The sequence below is a fragment of the Heptranchias perlo genome, chromosome 24 (assembly GCF_035084215.1).
Source record: "Heptranchias perlo isolate sHepPer1 chromosome 24, sHepPer1.hap1, whole genome shotgun sequence".
In the NCBI taxonomy this organism is placed as follows: Eukaryota; Metazoa; Chordata; class Chondrichthyes; order Hexanchiformes; family Hexanchidae; genus Heptranchias; species Heptranchias perlo.
Window position 1 is genome coordinate 10,328,041 of NC_090348.1, and position 16,464 is coordinate 10,344,504.

The following is a 16,464-nucleotide window of genomic DNA, read 5'->3' on the forward strand; positions in this document are numbered from 1 at the left end:
CAAAACCAGGAAAGTTAATAGATGAATATTTTTAAAACCTAATGGAATTCTTTCAGGAGATTAAAGAAGCGAGTGGATGGGATGATCATTAAATGTAGTTTACCTGGATTTCCAACTGTTAATGCTGAAGAAAAAGATGACCAATTGCCCAGGTGGATTGAGAATTTGATTAGCAACAAAAGACAGAGCGGTAACAATAAATGGAAAATGTTCTGCCGTGGGATTGGTGTGGGGGGGGGGGGGGGGGGTAAAAAAAGTTACCGGTGGTGTTTCACAAAGATTTGTTCTGGGATACCAGCTGTTCACAGGAAGTGAGAATGATCTGGAGCAAGATATCAGCAGTAATATTACATATTTTGATAAACATAAGCCGGCAAGAGGGAAAGCTATCACTCAGTATCAAAGCTGCTTTGTGCCATGGTGTAAATGTGGTATTCAGGAAAACCTGTCAAGCAATTCCTGTGCCTTTTAACACTACCTTGATTGATTTTTAAAAAGTTCATTTCAAACTCCAAAACTGAGAGGCACCCTATCAAGACTTCTTCAGTGAACCTCAGCTTCCAGAGTCAGCTAATGAGCTAGTGGAACACTCCATGAATATCTGAGTTCATGTGTAAACTTTGTACCTTGGACTTTGGTCTAAAGTAAATGGATAAAATTGCAGAGAATCACTAGAACTTGGAGATGCTTTATTGTTTTGCGACAGATTCTGTAAGCCAAATATGTAACACTACGATTTAACTATGTTGCTGTTCTTACTTTTGCTAATTCTAGCTCTTAATAAATCTCGTTTGTAGTTGTAGTCTGAGATACACAGTTTGCCAGTGTTCTCAGTCAGAGAAATCCATGGATACATTTCCCGCATGGACAGATTGTTACTAACTAACTAGGACAAGTCACCTCCTTGATTACTGTGTCACATTTTGGTTGTCAGGAAGCGTGAATCTGTCTATCAAAGTGGTCCATTGTTCTGGGCACCAGAAGAAGTATCTCAAAAGGTCACAATCATAATTACAATAAATGGCAGAGGCTGAAAAGGAAAAGGATTAAGAGGTGATCATATCCTGGAAATGTCTGGTGAGTGCAATGCAGTTATCAATATATCAAATCTAGGTTGCAATCAGAGTATGTTGGATTATAAATCAGTAAGTTGTATTGGCAATGTACAGATCAATGGTGAGGAACATTCTGGAATATGGCATGCAATTCGGTCACCACTTCTTAAAAAGGACATAAATACATTAGAGATTCAGGAGAGTGACCTGAATGCTTCTAGTACAAAATTCACAAGCTGCAAGCAAGGAGAGAAAAAAATAATTCCACTCTCACCTTTGCAGGGTAATGAACCTGGAATAAAATTCCAAAAGAAAATAGCTGATGCAAAGTCAGTTGACCAATTTAACAGAATTGGACTACGTATCTGTTGAGAAGCAGGCTTGAGTGTAAGAAATATGAATAGCACTGATTGATCCCCATCCCCTAAGGGAAGGAACCCGGTGCTCGTTAAAGTAGGGAATCAACAGGTGCTGGGGGTGGGGAACATCCATGATATAATGATCACATATGAACTTTGGATGCGGGGGCTTGATGGGCTGAGCGGCCTTTTCCTCACTCCGGACTTTTAGATTAAGATATGGTGATTCAACCATTGTAGTGCAATCATCTTCAAGGGGGCGCGGGGGCACAGGCTGGAAGTCAGGATGAGTTTTCAACTCCAGGACAGATAGAGTCACTTGAGAAGAAATGAGGTAGACATTAACACAGCTTTGGTGGCAGGTCATACATTAAGTTATTCAGAAATGCATAGTGCCAGACACTGTCAAAGGTATCAGATATTCACCAAAAGGTTCATTAGCAGTTAGAAGTGTACAACATATTAGACAGAATCACCAAGCAAACAATCACAGCAAAAACCATACTGGAGAAATAATGGCCTCGATATTAACGCCCACTATGGGCGGGAGAAGGTTAAACCCTAAAAGGGGAACGTGTCCCCAATCCTCCACGCACGTGCACGTTGCAGATTTTACAGCGGTAGGTTGCAAGGCGTGCATCCAGTCTTGGAGAGGCTGAACATTTCATTAACATACTTAAATCAGGCTCCCACAGTGCAAATGGGAGCCTGATTTAAATTTAAGTGCTGCCCGTGGGTTTCCCAGGGCTCGGGAAACCCGGCAATGAAGTGGAGGCAAGAGCTGCCAGCTCCAGAAGGCAAATCGTTTTTACAGCACTCCTTGTGGGTCAGGAGCGCGAGTGGTCCCCCCCGGCCCCTCAAGCAAACCTTCCGCCTCCCTTCTGCCGATCACAACCTCTTTCTAGCTCTTGCCACGATCGGTGACCCCCCCCCACCACCCCCCCCACACCCCACACTCAACCTTCCCTCCCCCTCCAATCCCCGATCAGCAGTCTGCCCCGCGATTGACCCCAGATCTCTGGCATGCCCTGCAATCGCGATTGCCGGGGACCGTCCAAGGGTTGCCGGCTGCGGTCTCCTGCCGCTGGTTATCTCGGCTGGCAGACGGCCAGCCTGTCAATCGGGCCAACTGCCGGGCAGGAAATGGAAGAAACCGCCGTCAAATTCTGCAGGACATCCATGCCTCCCCGTAAATATCGGGGTCAATATTTCAGTGAGCAAGTGGTCAATCTATAGAACAGGTTCCCTGGAGAGATGGTGGAAGCAGCTAGTATTGGTTCATTCAAATGCAAATCAAATAGATTACTTCCCGAAATTAACATTTTGGAATACAGTAGGTGAGTAATTTGAGACATGACATGTGGAATTGTAACATACTTGGGAGGAACAGGTGACTTTGGACCTATGGTGCCCAAAGCTCTCCACCACTGGGGTTTTTCTCATCTCACATCTGGGTCTGTTGTAGACTCATTGATAGGGATTGATTGCCATAATTAGTCAACAACTCCATTATCGTTGTATCATTGCGACTACCAGGATGGTAGAAGGTGAACTAGATGGACCTTGGTCTTTTTTATTCTAGCAATTCCTATGTTGATCATGGACTAGGCCAAAACTTCCACGGCGTAGATAATTTTATAGTAGCTTCCATACAGTAACCAGAAAGCACAATGTAACAGTCACAAAAAATTAAAGGGGACGTTTAGACAAATTTACATACGAGGATGATAGAATGTGATTTTCTCTGCCACAAACAATCGTTTAGGCAACGTCCATCTAAATGGGAATTAAATCATTGCTTGAAAAGAAAGGAGCATCCAAAAGGGTATGGGAAGCAAAGTAGAAAGTGGGATTAGACGCCGAGAAAGACACCAGTACATACTTGATGAGCCAAATGACTCATTTCGGGACTTCAATATTCCGTGGAAGAAAACAGAACGTGCATTTACATAGTACCTTTCACGACCTCAGGACGTCCCAAAGTGCCTCACAGCCAATTAAATAGAAGTGTAGTCACTGTGGGGGCTTGAACCCATGATCTATTGACTCAGGCTTAAGTGTTGCTACTGAGCCACGGCTGACATAATGACCTCTGATCCAATGCTAGCTCTATAACCCAGGTTCGAGTATATGAACAAAGACAGCCACTGTTCTCATGCAAAGCAGTTGTTTGGTCTTGAAGGCAGAAGTACCCTTGCTTCAACAATGGCTGACACTTGAAGCAAGTAAATATGTTTGTACCCAACTTTAATACAGTAATTACCCCTCTGTAAAGCTTGGTGACATTTGGACATGAATTAGATCAACTTTCTATCTGAAAACATATGGTGGCACTTTAGGTTCAATCTGCCACTTACATGTCTTCTGGTGTCCAGTGAAGTAGCACTTTCACCTTCCCAGAATCCTCCCTCCTTCGTGCTATTACCTAAAAAAGAGATTTTTAAAAAAAATTCAAACTGAGCGAAAATAAACAGGCAATGTAATTTTACAATGAAAGAAACTACATTAAATGATAATCTACCATTACGATACAAGATTCCAACTGCATCTATATTTTGGTATCCTTGTTTACTTATGAATGCTTCCCAGAAACACAAATAACCAAATGAACATATGGTTAAGGTTCCCAGGTTAACACTTCAAACTTGAAACTTTAAGATTTCAGCAAAAAATAGACTAAAGCTTATGCTTCGTGGATTTCAATTTTAAACCAAAAAACATTTGAGGGCAAGACTCCCATAGAAGGAATATTTTCTCCAGCTCCCAGTGCTACACATCAACACTTTGTGCAGATGTATGGACAGTCGCCATGTACTGTTCTCCACCATTGATCTAATTCATGGCTGCATGTTGGCAAAGGCAGCCCAGGAACAAATCTTTCAATTTTGCTCTCAGCCCCCCTTCCCCAAACCCGAGATATGGGACTCAGTTTTTGGGAGAATCACACATTACAACTACTTTATAATGTAACGTCCAAGGGCCTCAAATGTGATGTTAGTCTGAGCGATTACTAATACAGCAACACAATGGATTTATCGCATAGTTTTATTAGGAATTGCCCAAACTGAAGCAATCACCTATAAACTTAGTAAAACAGAGACTAATACGTTCATTCCACAAAACTACATTAGACAGTGGAATGTGGAGTCATGTATACAACAATTCTCCACAACTGGGAAGATGGTGCAAAAATATCGAACACAAAAAAGGCTGAGGGGTGAAAAAAGTACCAGAAACATTTAAAGATCTAGGTTTTGATGTTCTGCTGCATCTTTACCAAAAAAAAATCTATGAAACCACACATTCAAACCTAATATTTGCAACACCTTCCAGAATCTGAGATTGTTCACATGCTAATTGTGCAATACACTCATATAACCCAACCACTGAATTAGGTCATTTACTGCTCCAGAAATCTTTTGTGAGCATATAAAGCATCCTGAAAAGTATCCACAGTAACCATAAAATCCAGTCAATAACTTGCACCTGCAGGATTGGGTTGTGCCAATGAAATATAGGGGAGCAGCAAAACCACTTGCGTCTTTCATGAGAACAGTACCTATCATTAGAGCACTTTGCCCAGGAAACAGAGACAGTTTAGAGGTGGGTAGAAATGCACAGCAAGAATACTCGGCTTCTCCACATTTTTAAATGCAGGCGGGCTTTTTAAAAAAAAAATCAAAATGTACAACGGGTCATACTTGAATTATGTAATTGGTCCTTTCTGCCCCAAAAATGTCAAGTTGCACACAGAGCTCCCTTAAATGGGCCGAAGGGCCTCTATCCGTGCTGTATAACTCTAAAATAGAAGAAACTGTAGACATCCTATCCTTCACTTAAAAAAAAACTTTGATATAAAATATCAGGAAAAAGAAAATTTTCCAAAGTTCTGTTCCCTGTTTCTGAAGTTTTTTCAACACATGTAGTAGTTACAAGCATGTAGTCACATCAACTTTTTAGCGTTTAATGTGAATCAATACAGTAGACTGGCGCTTCAGCCCCAAAATAGCAGCTTAGGTGTTCGTCCCTTCACAGATCCCAAGTTCCAGAATCATTCTGTTACTATAATCTTTTCAAAAGGACAATTCAAGGTTATGTTGTTCAAAACTGTACACAATGTAGCCTCACCAGTTTTCACAGGGTTTAAATATCCAGTGGTTTTAACAACAAATGCCACAAGTTGCACTCTAGACCAGAAATAGCACTTCTAGTTTTGTGGCTACACTGTATAATAAAGCGTTCCTGCATAGGAACTGGCACTCTTCTCAATTTATAAATAGGTGTCAGCCTTGGTCAATTGATAGCATTCTTGCCTCAGTCACAATGCTGTGGGTTCAAGCTCCACTTCAGAGACTTGAGCATGTAATCTAGGCTGACACTCCAGCCTTGGAGGAGCCGCCTTTTGGATGAGACATTAAACCGAGGCCCCTTCTGCCCTCTCAGGTGGGCACAAGAGATCCCATGGCACCATTCGAAGAGCAGAGGAGTTCTCCCTCAACCAAGAGATTATACGGTCATTTATCTCACTGCTGTTAGAGGGACTGTATATAAATTAGTCGGTGTGTTTCCTTATATTACAATAGTGACAGCGCTTCAAAAAGTACTTTGATGGCTGAGAAATGATCCTGAGGTCATGAAAGGTGCTATATAAATTCAAGTTCTTTCTTTCTATACAACCTTCAATTACATTACTGAAAAACAACCACGGTCAAACATTGCTACAACTCTGATTGAAAATTGTGAGATTTCAAATATGGAATACTTCTTTTAAACAAAAGATGAGTTTCTTAAAAGATTGTGTGTGGGCTGCCCTCTTGTGGACAAATACTGCAACATTAAACTAGATTGTTGGCAAAACTAGATTTCCCCCACCATAGAAAAAGATTGGAAGATCTATTTTCTGAAATCTGTAGTTTATTGTATACAAGTACAGTACATCAAGAATTCTTGTCACAGTAATCTATTCTTTGCATTCTTAAATTTGCTATTAGATTTACATTTTTTCTAGTTTATGCTAATGTGAACACTGTACGATGAAACAAGCCGACAAAGCACAATACTTCCCCGATCGCCAACTTCAGCAGGAGCCAATTGAGCTTGGTGGTAAGTCATCTCACTATCAGCTGTGTACTACTGTAGAATGACGAGGTCCTACACAGGATGTAACTGAATCTTCTCAATTCATAATCTAGCTCATTATCTCACAGAGCAAGGCTGAGCTCTTATTAGCCAGTCAGACAGATGGGAACAGATATGGAATTCCTGCATGCTATAGAAACCTGTGAGCACCAAACACATCGGGACTTGGTGTGAAACCAAACAGGAGCACGTTGCACTCGTAATGCATTCCTCCACATTAAAACTTGGGTATTTCCTGTATGGTTTCCTCAAAGTCAAAATAAGCATGAGGCCAATAACGCAAGCCACTCCACTCGGGTATTCTGCAGAACAATTAATAGCTTGGATTTTTCCCTTTAAAGGAGTTTAGGAGCCAGAGGTCAAATATGGAGCAGAAAATCATCCCATGTTTTATGGAGACTAGAAACAGGAGCTAAACCTCGTCCTCAAAGTCTGCCTGGCCTGAAGATATTCTTTCCATATCCTCAGTGAGCAAAAGTTTGTGCATCTTCCAATCAGAAGCTCAGATGCCATTCCCTCTCCTCCCCCCCACCCCCCAATCCCCCTTTGAAGTTTCTGCCAGTACGGGCGTGGAGCAGAAAATAAGCGACAGATGTTCTCATGGACAAGAATGTCAAGGTCCTGGGATAAAGTCGCTTTAATCCAAAAGAAAGTCTTTTCCTTGCAGGTATATTGTAAAATGAACATTCAGTACAAGGTTTTGTATGTAGGGGCCAGGGGGAAAAGAGGGGGAAAGGATTACACGACTAACACAGCAGTACTAATGGCATCAATTTCTTAAAGGGATTAGTTATCTCCTTCCCCTCCCCAGTCTCCCCTTCTGTTGCGATTATAACAATATTAGTATCTACGATAGCTTCACCTATACCCTCCTACCCCCCACGAGGGTTACTTGATGTAGATAGCATCAGTTCTATTGTCAGTTCACATTAAGGGCAAAGTAAATGAAGCTACAGTTTGCTTATGTACTATGGATCAAAAGAAAGGTTCCCACACACTCTGCATCCAGCTCCACATCCTAAGGCAGTCACTAAGGCTAGCACTCGTGGAATGGGCATTGAATGGTGATACGGTCTCTTGAAGAAACTCCCCTCTCCAACTCTGATCAACACTGTCTAATTTTGATCCTCTTCTGTTGTGGAATATGGACACAGGATCTAATCCCACATAGCTTCACTGATGTGGATGGTCCAATTGCATGGTTGGAAGGGAGAATCCTAGCAAACCACATATGCCTAGAGGTTCAAATTCAAATTGAGATTTAGAAATCAAAGTTTTTTTTTTAAAAAAGGGGAGAAATGGCCAAATTCTCACAATAAATTCACCCAAGTTGACGGGTAAAGTACAAAAACACAACCTAATAGTCTTTGCACTAACCAGCAATGAACCTATGGCTCAGCAGTCATCCAGCATCAAACCTTTTATCTGCAGAGTGTTAAGAATTATTTTCTCTGAATTTTGTGTTAAATAAAGTGAGATGCTCGTGCCAGAGAATGGAACTCTTCCGTTGGGGGAACCCAGTGTTAATGTTAAGTGCTGAGGTGAAGCTCAGTACATCAGATACAGAGCACAACTCCCTCGTAGATACTAATATTGTTATAATCGCAATAATCCTCAATTCCAACCACAGCAGTGACATTTTTCATTTCCTGCACCAGCCATCCTGTGTCCCAATAGCAAGATTGCCAATTTAGTGCCACTCTGTAGCGAATGAGTCAGAAAGGGACAGAGCAGCAGTTGTCCCACATTACAAACTGGAATACATGGGGGTAGGAAACAAAAATACAGGATTAAAAACAGGGGTGAAAAAGAAAAACTAAAACAAGCCACTTCCTTTTGTTAAAACACTCACCTGTATAATACCCAAGCTGGAAAGCATTTATTGGATTGCTGGCCCTAATGCAGAATTTATTTCTGATTAATCCACAAAGGATAGAACAGAGCCACACTTAAGTGCTACCACTAGATGGCTCCCAGTTATTTCTTTGATCAGATACAGAACCCTGTAGTTGAAGGTCAAAAGAATGACTTGTGTTCCAACCAGCTGTAGAATAACAAAGCTATTATGGGAGCATAATGGCCAGAATTAAGGGATGATAAAGACCTGGAAACAGTCTCATAAAATGAGGGTACGGTAACTTACAGCAGAGCTAAATCATTCTTCTCACCAATTTGGCAGACTTACACTGGGTGACTTATGCTGCAGCTTTAGTGCGTTGAAAGACAAAAAGAACTCAGCAGCTTGCAAGTAATTTCAGTGTGCTTTTCTCCACCAGTTCCTTTGTCTGTTACAGCTCTTCCTTGACAAGCTCCATACCCAGAACAAAAGCTGCATTTTATTCCATTTTGTAATTAATTTCCTCAGGTTAACAGACCACAACTTTAACCATATTTAAGATTTCATTTTAGTAAGTTTTATTAAAGTTCAAAATTTCCATGCAGAAACCCAACTTCTTACACACAATTGTGGCATTTACTTATAAATAGGTCAGAAATGAGCATGTCTGAAGGTACATTTAAATAAAAGTAAGAAATGGCCACTTGGCCTGAAATTATAAATCAAGGAGTCTAGGCAGGCAGAAGCAAAACTAGTCTTAACAACATATGCCAAGTTGACACGCATCTTTATATTTTACTCAGGAGGTAACAGTAGTCATGGTTAATTAAAGCCCAATACTCTGAAGATTAAACATTGTAAAAAATTTTGAAAAAAGTTCCCAAAGTACAGAAGATACACATGCTGGTGAGAATAGGATCTTTGTAACATTATAAATTAGTCACATCACTGATATTGCATCAATACTTACCAAATTTTCATTTTTAAATTTCTGAAATGTGGCTTAGAAGGAACCATTTACCTTTAATAAAGAAACTTAAATCTGCCCAAAAATTGGAAAAAAACTACTCTGCACAAAGTGTAATAGTCCCAGGTAAGCCACTCGATAATTTGCCGCCATGTAGACTTTAGAAATGTTAAGTGCATTATTCTTTTGTTCCTTTGACAACTTGTGTCATTTTGGTGTTAGCTTCCCAGAACTTTGACTCATTTTTCTTCACAATATCACTACTATGCACTATATTTTGCTTACAACTTTTTTTTACTTAAAGGTCAATGAGCAAATTTTCATGGTTTGAGGTTTGAAAGGACTTTTAGTCAGTCGACATGTTGCCAACAGATTGGTTTCATAGCTTACCTCCATGTAGACAACAAAGAGAACTGGAAATTTTGAGCAAATGAAATGCGAAGTTTTATATATGTGAACTCGTGCGGGGGGGGCACATTGCTGCCATTCAATCCTGCACAACCTCTACAATAATCAAAATCAATTCCAATTATGATTTGAGTAGGGGTATATAAATTAAGTGCTCAAGGTTAAAGATGTCTGTACTAAGGAACATAGGAACAGGAGTAGGCCATTCAACCCCTCAAGCCTGTTCCGCCATTCAATGAGATCATGGCTGATACGTACCCTAACTCCATTTACCCACCTTGGATCCATACCCTTAGCTAATAAAAATCTATCGATTTCAGAATTAAAATGATTAATTGAGCTAGCATCTACTGCTTTTTATGGGAAAGTGTTCCATGTGTGAGAAGAAGTGTTTTCTAACTTCTCTCCCTAATGGTCTGGCTCTGAATTTAAGATTATGTCCCCTTGTCCTAGACTCCCCCACAAGCAGAAAAGGTCGGTCTCTATCTACCCTGTCAAATCCTTTCAAAATCCTAAAAACTTCAATCAACTCACCCTATAACCTTCCATATTCCAGAGAATACGAGCTGAGTTTATGTAATCTCTCCTCCTAATTTAGCCCTTGGAGCCCTGGTAACATTCTGGTAAAACTTTGCTGCACTCTTTCCAAGGCCAACATATCCTAAGATACAGTGCTCAGAACAGTACACAGTACTCCAGATATGGTTTAACCGGGGCTTTGTATAGCTATAACAAAACTTCCTCCCCTTTTTTTTTCTAGCCCTCTAGTTATAAAAGGCTAACATTTCATTAGCCTGTTTGATTATTTTTTGTACTTGACCAGTACATTTTAGTGATCTGTGTACATGGACCCCTAAAATCTCTTTGGACCTCACTGTTCCTAGTTTTTCATCATTTAAAAAATTCTCAGATCTATCCTTTCTTGGTCCAAAATGGATGACCTCATACTCACCTGTGTTGAAATCCACCTACCAGTTTTGTCCACTCACTTAATCTATCAGTGTCTCTTATTAATTTTATGCTCCTGTCTACACTACTTACTATGCCATCGGCAAACTTGGATAAATGACTCTCTATTAGGTTACCCAAGTCATTAATAAATATAGTGAAGAGTTGAAGCCCCAGCACGGATACTTGTGGGGCACCAATACTCACTTCCTTCCAATTCGAGTACATAACCATTATCCCTATTCTCTGGTTAAGCGGTGGAAGACAATCTCCTAACCAGATCAATAATTAGCTTTGTTATGTCTCACCTCTTTTGTCGACCATGGCAGTTTTATTTGATAAGTAGAGCTCTTGCCCCTTCGGGGAATATACTGGACCTGTATTAAGCTGAATTCTTTTTTGAACACCTCCCACAGTTCATCTGTTGTTCTACCTGCTAACAGCTTTAATTTTAGTTAACAGTCTCTTCTGTGGAACCTTGTCAAATGCCCTCTGGAAGTCCACGTAAACTACATCCATAGACATTCCCCTGTCTACTACTTTAGTTACTTCCTCAAAAAATTCAATTAGGTTCGTTGGACATGACCTACCCGTTACAAATCCATGTTGGCTCTCTCCAATCAGCTCAAATTTCTCTAAGTGGCCAGTCACACTTTCCTTAAATTATAAATGCCAATAACTTCCCCATAACAGATGTTAGATGAATAGGTCTATAATTTCCTATCTTTTCTCTCTCATCCCTCCTAAACAATGGAGTTACATTTGCAATTTTCCAATCGAGAGGGACAATTCCTGAATCGACCACACTTTGGAAGATTATGGCTAAAACATCTGCAATTTCTTCACCTACTTCCTTTAAAACCCTGGGGTGGAAACCATCGGCTCCTGGGGATCTGTCCGTCTTTAGTGCCATTGTTTTTCCTAATATTGTTTTATTGCTTACTTTAACTTCAGTGAGTTCCAGTCCTTGATTCATGAATAATTTCCCTGGAATGACAGGTATAGTATCCTCTTCCTCTACTGTGAAAACTGACTCAACTTAATTATTCAACAAGTCTGCCATTTCCTTATTTTCATTTGCAACATTATCTGCATCTGTTTTTAAAGGGTCCACATTAACCTTGATTACCCTTTTTTTTCCAATATAAAATTGTAAAAACTGTGTTAATCTTGATACCCTTCACGTTTCTTTTCGTATTCCCTTTTTGCAGCTCTTACTATCTTTTGTGTCTTCCTTTGCTTTCCTTTATATCTTTCCCAGTCCCCTGGATCTACACTATTCTATGCACTTTTGTATGTTCTTTCCTTTAGCTTTGTTATGTCTCACCTCTTTTGTCGACCACGGCAGTTTTATTTGGTAAGTAGAGCTCTTGTCCCTTAGGGGTACATATTGGTCCTGTTTTAAGCTGAATTCTTTTCTGAACACCTCCCGCTGTTCATCTGTTGTTTTACCAGATAACAGTTTTGACCAGTTTGCCGTCGTCAATCTCTATCTCATTCCATTAAAGTTAACCATACCAAAATCTGGAATTTTAGTAACTGTTACCCAACACTGAATTTGATTATATTATGATCACTGTTATATAAATGTTCCCTTACTGTTAGATTATTAACTGAGTCTGGCTCATTAGTAAATCTAGAATGGTCTGCCCTCTTGCTGGTTCTAGAACATATTGCTCCTGAAAACTACCTTAACTGTACTCAGGAAATTCACTTCCTTTCTGACTTGAGCTACTCTGTTCTTCCCAAATCTAAATGAAAATTCAAGTCTCCCATTAAAACAAGACTGCTTTTGCTACAAGCCTCTCTAATCTCTGAATTATTACAAAAGCAAAATACTGCAGATGCTGGAAATCTGAAATAAAAACAGAAAATGCTGGAAAAGCTCAGTTAAGTCAGGCAGCATCTGTGGAGAAAGAAACAGTTAACATTTCAGGTTGAAGACCTTTCGTCAGAAATTCGATCTGAAGCTTTAACTTGGTTTCTTTCTCCACCGATGCTGCCTCACTTGCTGAGCTTTTCCAGCATTTTCTGTTTTGATCTCTGAATTAATACATTCTGCCACTTCACTGCTGCTATCAGGAGGCCTGTGGACAACTCCCATTACAGTTTTAAATCCTTGCTTATTCCTCAATTCTAACTAAGAGTCTCCACTGATGGCCTTACCCATATCCTCTCTTACTAATGTTGTAATAGTATCTAATTAACAAGGCTACCCTCCTAAGCAAAAGCATTCTCCTCTTCCCCCACCCCCCAAAAAAGTTTTAGCACAAAGTCAGGCACAACATTAATTTGAGAGTAAAGTTCCCTCCAGTCACTCAACAATTTAAGTTCAATAACATCCTTATTTTGTCATGGTGACATTTCTACTTCCCACAGAAGTCATCCTTGTGCTCTTTATGAGTTAATGGCAATTAGTGTTAATTGTGCTGCAGACTGACGCCCAGAAAAATAGTTTGAGACGGCTCAAACTCATTTCACAAAGGTCTCAGACAGCTGTTACAGGCAACTGCTCTGGGTTGGCTTTGAACTAGTTCAAGGTAAACGGACAGTGCTCAGACACCACATCAAATTCCCAAAGATGATTATTTTAAGTGGCAGTGTCCCTTTTTGGGGGGGGGGGGGGGGGGGGGGAGGCTTTTAAAGATCACTCACATACGGCATAATACGTTGCCAGGTGAATTTTTAAAGAGAGAACCGTTAGTTGCATCCCAAAGAAAGTATCAGTGTTAATCATTACGGTGGGGATCATCGCAAGTGTCAGAACTTCCCAACAGCTCTCAGTAGTTAAGCAAAAGAATGACTGCAAGGTAACCATGTAAAAAAAGAGCAAACATGCACAGGGACTGATACCCTGCATTGATTATACTGTGAAATCTCTTCCAGCAGAAGCAATATGCACTGGGCTGCTGGCACTCAACTTTACACTGCGAGGTGGATGCCTAACAGGTGCAACACCATTAACCCTTTTATCTTGCTTACGATACATACTGTTGCACTGACAGTCCATTTTACACTGTAAATTGATTTGGCAAGTAAACAGGGGATCTGAGCACGTGACCGATTTATACACGTACAATTTCTCCCTAAATTGATAACGCAATTGAACATGACTGTGGCTTTCATAAGAAATACCAGTCAGCCACTGTCCCTAATGTTGGAAAAATTCACACAGCTGAAAGAAAATTGCTGGTCTGTATGGGTTGACTAACAACTCATTCCACTTGTGGCCGGATCTAAAACAGTAGTCCCGAATTATGTGCCGTGTGTTTGTCTCTTGTACTTGTCACTGCAGGTCAGAAATGAGAGTGAAGATCCCATTTCAGGGAGTATCGTCATCTCAGACACAGTGTGTGTTAGGTCATTTATATTTTAGCTTTGCTGCCATGAGTACTCTTGCCATCAGCGACAAGTTTACTAATTATAACAACTTGAATTCATATAGCGCCTTTAATGTAATCAACATTGCAGGTGATTCATGGATGAGAAACAGTAATGTGAACAGTAATGGAGAGTGAGGAAGAGATGACCAAACACATGGTTCAAGAGGGAGGTACGGGTTTAGTGGGGAGTTTCAGAGAGTAGGGCCAGGACAGCTGAAAGCATTGTTACCTTAAGTTAACGCCGGCGATAGAAACATAGAAAATGGGAGCAGAAGTAGGCCATTCAGCCCTTCAAGCCTGCTCCGCCATTCAATATGATTACGACTGATCCTCTATCTCAATACCATATTCCTGCTCTCTCCCCTTACCCCTTGATGCCTTCTGTGTCTAGAAATCTATCTGGCTCCTTCTTAAATATATTCAGTGACTTGGCCTCCACAGCCTTCTGTGGTGGAGAATTCCACAGGATAGTAGCAGGTTGTGTCAAAAGTTGCATTCATGACTATGCTGCTACCCATGGACCTTCTCAGACACCGTGGGATGAACCGTAGAAGCCAGCAATGTAAAAACCACATGAAGTGATGTGGGTGTTTGCCGCCAGAGGCAGCAGGGCACCTTGTTTGTATAACAGCATTGTCTCCATAAGATTGAATAGATTAGGAGGCTACCCCAGGATTCACTCAAAGAATTTAATTTGTTTTATGCTTGCTCCTGGTGTCCATCTTTTTTTCACTCCAAGTTACTTCTGGTTCTTATGGAGCAGTGCAGTCAAAATAAGTTGATCATCACTTGGGCTTGGCTGCGCTGCCTTCCCAAGAGCGACCCAGATATCTGGCTCAGAGGAGAGCCAACCTTCAGCACAATAGCTGGAGTCAACAACATTGCAGAATCTGACGTTAAAAAAAAACTTGCAAACTACCCTCTATTCGTCAGTGCAAGTTCAAGTCCCTGGGCTCGCTGACTGCTACTTTTTTTTGTGTACCAATTTTCTCCCTGCTTTCTTTACTACCCTTGCTCAGGTACAATTCCATGTGCGCTGGCATCAGTAGTGCCTTGCCCAAGTGGACATTCACATTTGGTTCGAAGCAGGGAGTGTCCGAAGGCAATTTTAATGGAGGCCACCATAATCCAGTCCAATCCAATCTTCATCTGGCGTGAATACGTATGTAGTTTCCAATGTGGAAATAAGCAGCTGCTGATTTCCCACTCTAGTCCAGGGGTGCCGAGGCCAGTTGTGGAACCCCAACTGCTACTTGACTAAGACCAACTAACTCAGCATAAAACAATAATTCTGGCTTTTATGGGTTAGTGCTACACTGAGCACCATCCAACCTACTAAGCCAATGTGGGGACCTTGCTGACTACTAAATAGATTTCATGTGTGCTTATGGACTACATGGGCCGCAAGGACTAGGTTAATTCAAAAGCTCAGTCACTGCCCAAGGACTCAGCACAGTGCAGCAAATCTTCCAGTTTGTGGAAATCTGAATGCCTCAATGTACAGGGAGAGCAAAATAACCAGTGTAAATGTGATAGTGTCACTGATGTTGTTGACTTGTGCCAGCCAAATAAGTATACAGGCAGTTGCACGTTCAGTTTAGCAAGAGCTATGTTGTTCACCTGACAAAGGCATACCTTGGTCTTATCTTCTATCCTTTAAGGTATTTCCAGTCTACTTTTATTTAAAACCTTAAGTGTACTGAAATGGAAGGATGCTGTGATAAGAGGAATTTATTTTCATGATTGAAAGGAACAGCTTCATGATTGGAAGAGCAGTCTATTGGCAAAGCTTTACTCACTGTGCTATGGAACACAACACTATGCCCATTTCCATGACTTTCAATATGGGTCGACAGATTAAAGCAGATGGCACGATGTCTTATGGCATCCATTGTTTGAGCATCAAAAAAGTCATGTGGTCTTGCTGTAAAAACAAAAATAAAATATCAGAAGGGACAGTTTGCCAGTGGGCATAGCATAACTCGCATTACTGCAATTTTTAAAAGCCATCCAGTTAAAGTCATGGGGAAAAGATAGGAAACAAATCGAATAAAAATTGCTCTCAAGTTAATGTCCTGAAAATATAAAAACAGCAAAAGTGACAATGCTACAGAGGTTGAAAAAAAATGGTCACAGTATAAAACAATTCTAACTTGAATTAGAGTTGAATATTTTAGACAAAACACACACTGTGTAAATACATTGAAGAGTACTAAAGTCAGGTGACTATAGCTATACACACTGTCTCAAGTTGGCTGAACTGAAAAGTACAAAGTGGGTACATTATAGCTTTTCATCACAGGTTACTTAGCATGTCTGGATGCAAAACTGTCGAGCCTTTAATTATATGCTCAGTTAAACACTCTGT

At 40.6% G+C, this 16,464-nt stretch overlaps 1 protein-coding gene across 4 annotated transcripts in view; it reads right to left on the reverse strand.

The window, feature by feature from the left end:
- Positions 1-16,464, reverse strand: part of aebp2 (AE binding protein 2) — a 99,859-nt gene that overhangs the window by 27,341 nt on the left and 56,054 nt on the right. For 3 of the 4 annotated variants that reach the window (XM_068004739.1, XM_068004738.1, XM_068004737.1), the window contains exons 5-6: positions 15,896-16,020; positions 3,772-3,839 (exon numbers count right to left, since the gene is read on the reverse strand). In XM_068004739.1, the coding sequence (XP_067860840.1) occupies positions 3,772-3,839; positions 15,896-16,020 (193 nt within the window). The remainder of the gene's footprint in view (positions 1-3,771; positions 3,840-15,895; positions 16,021-16,464) is intronic. The other variant, XM_068004740.1, reaches the window with a different exon arrangement.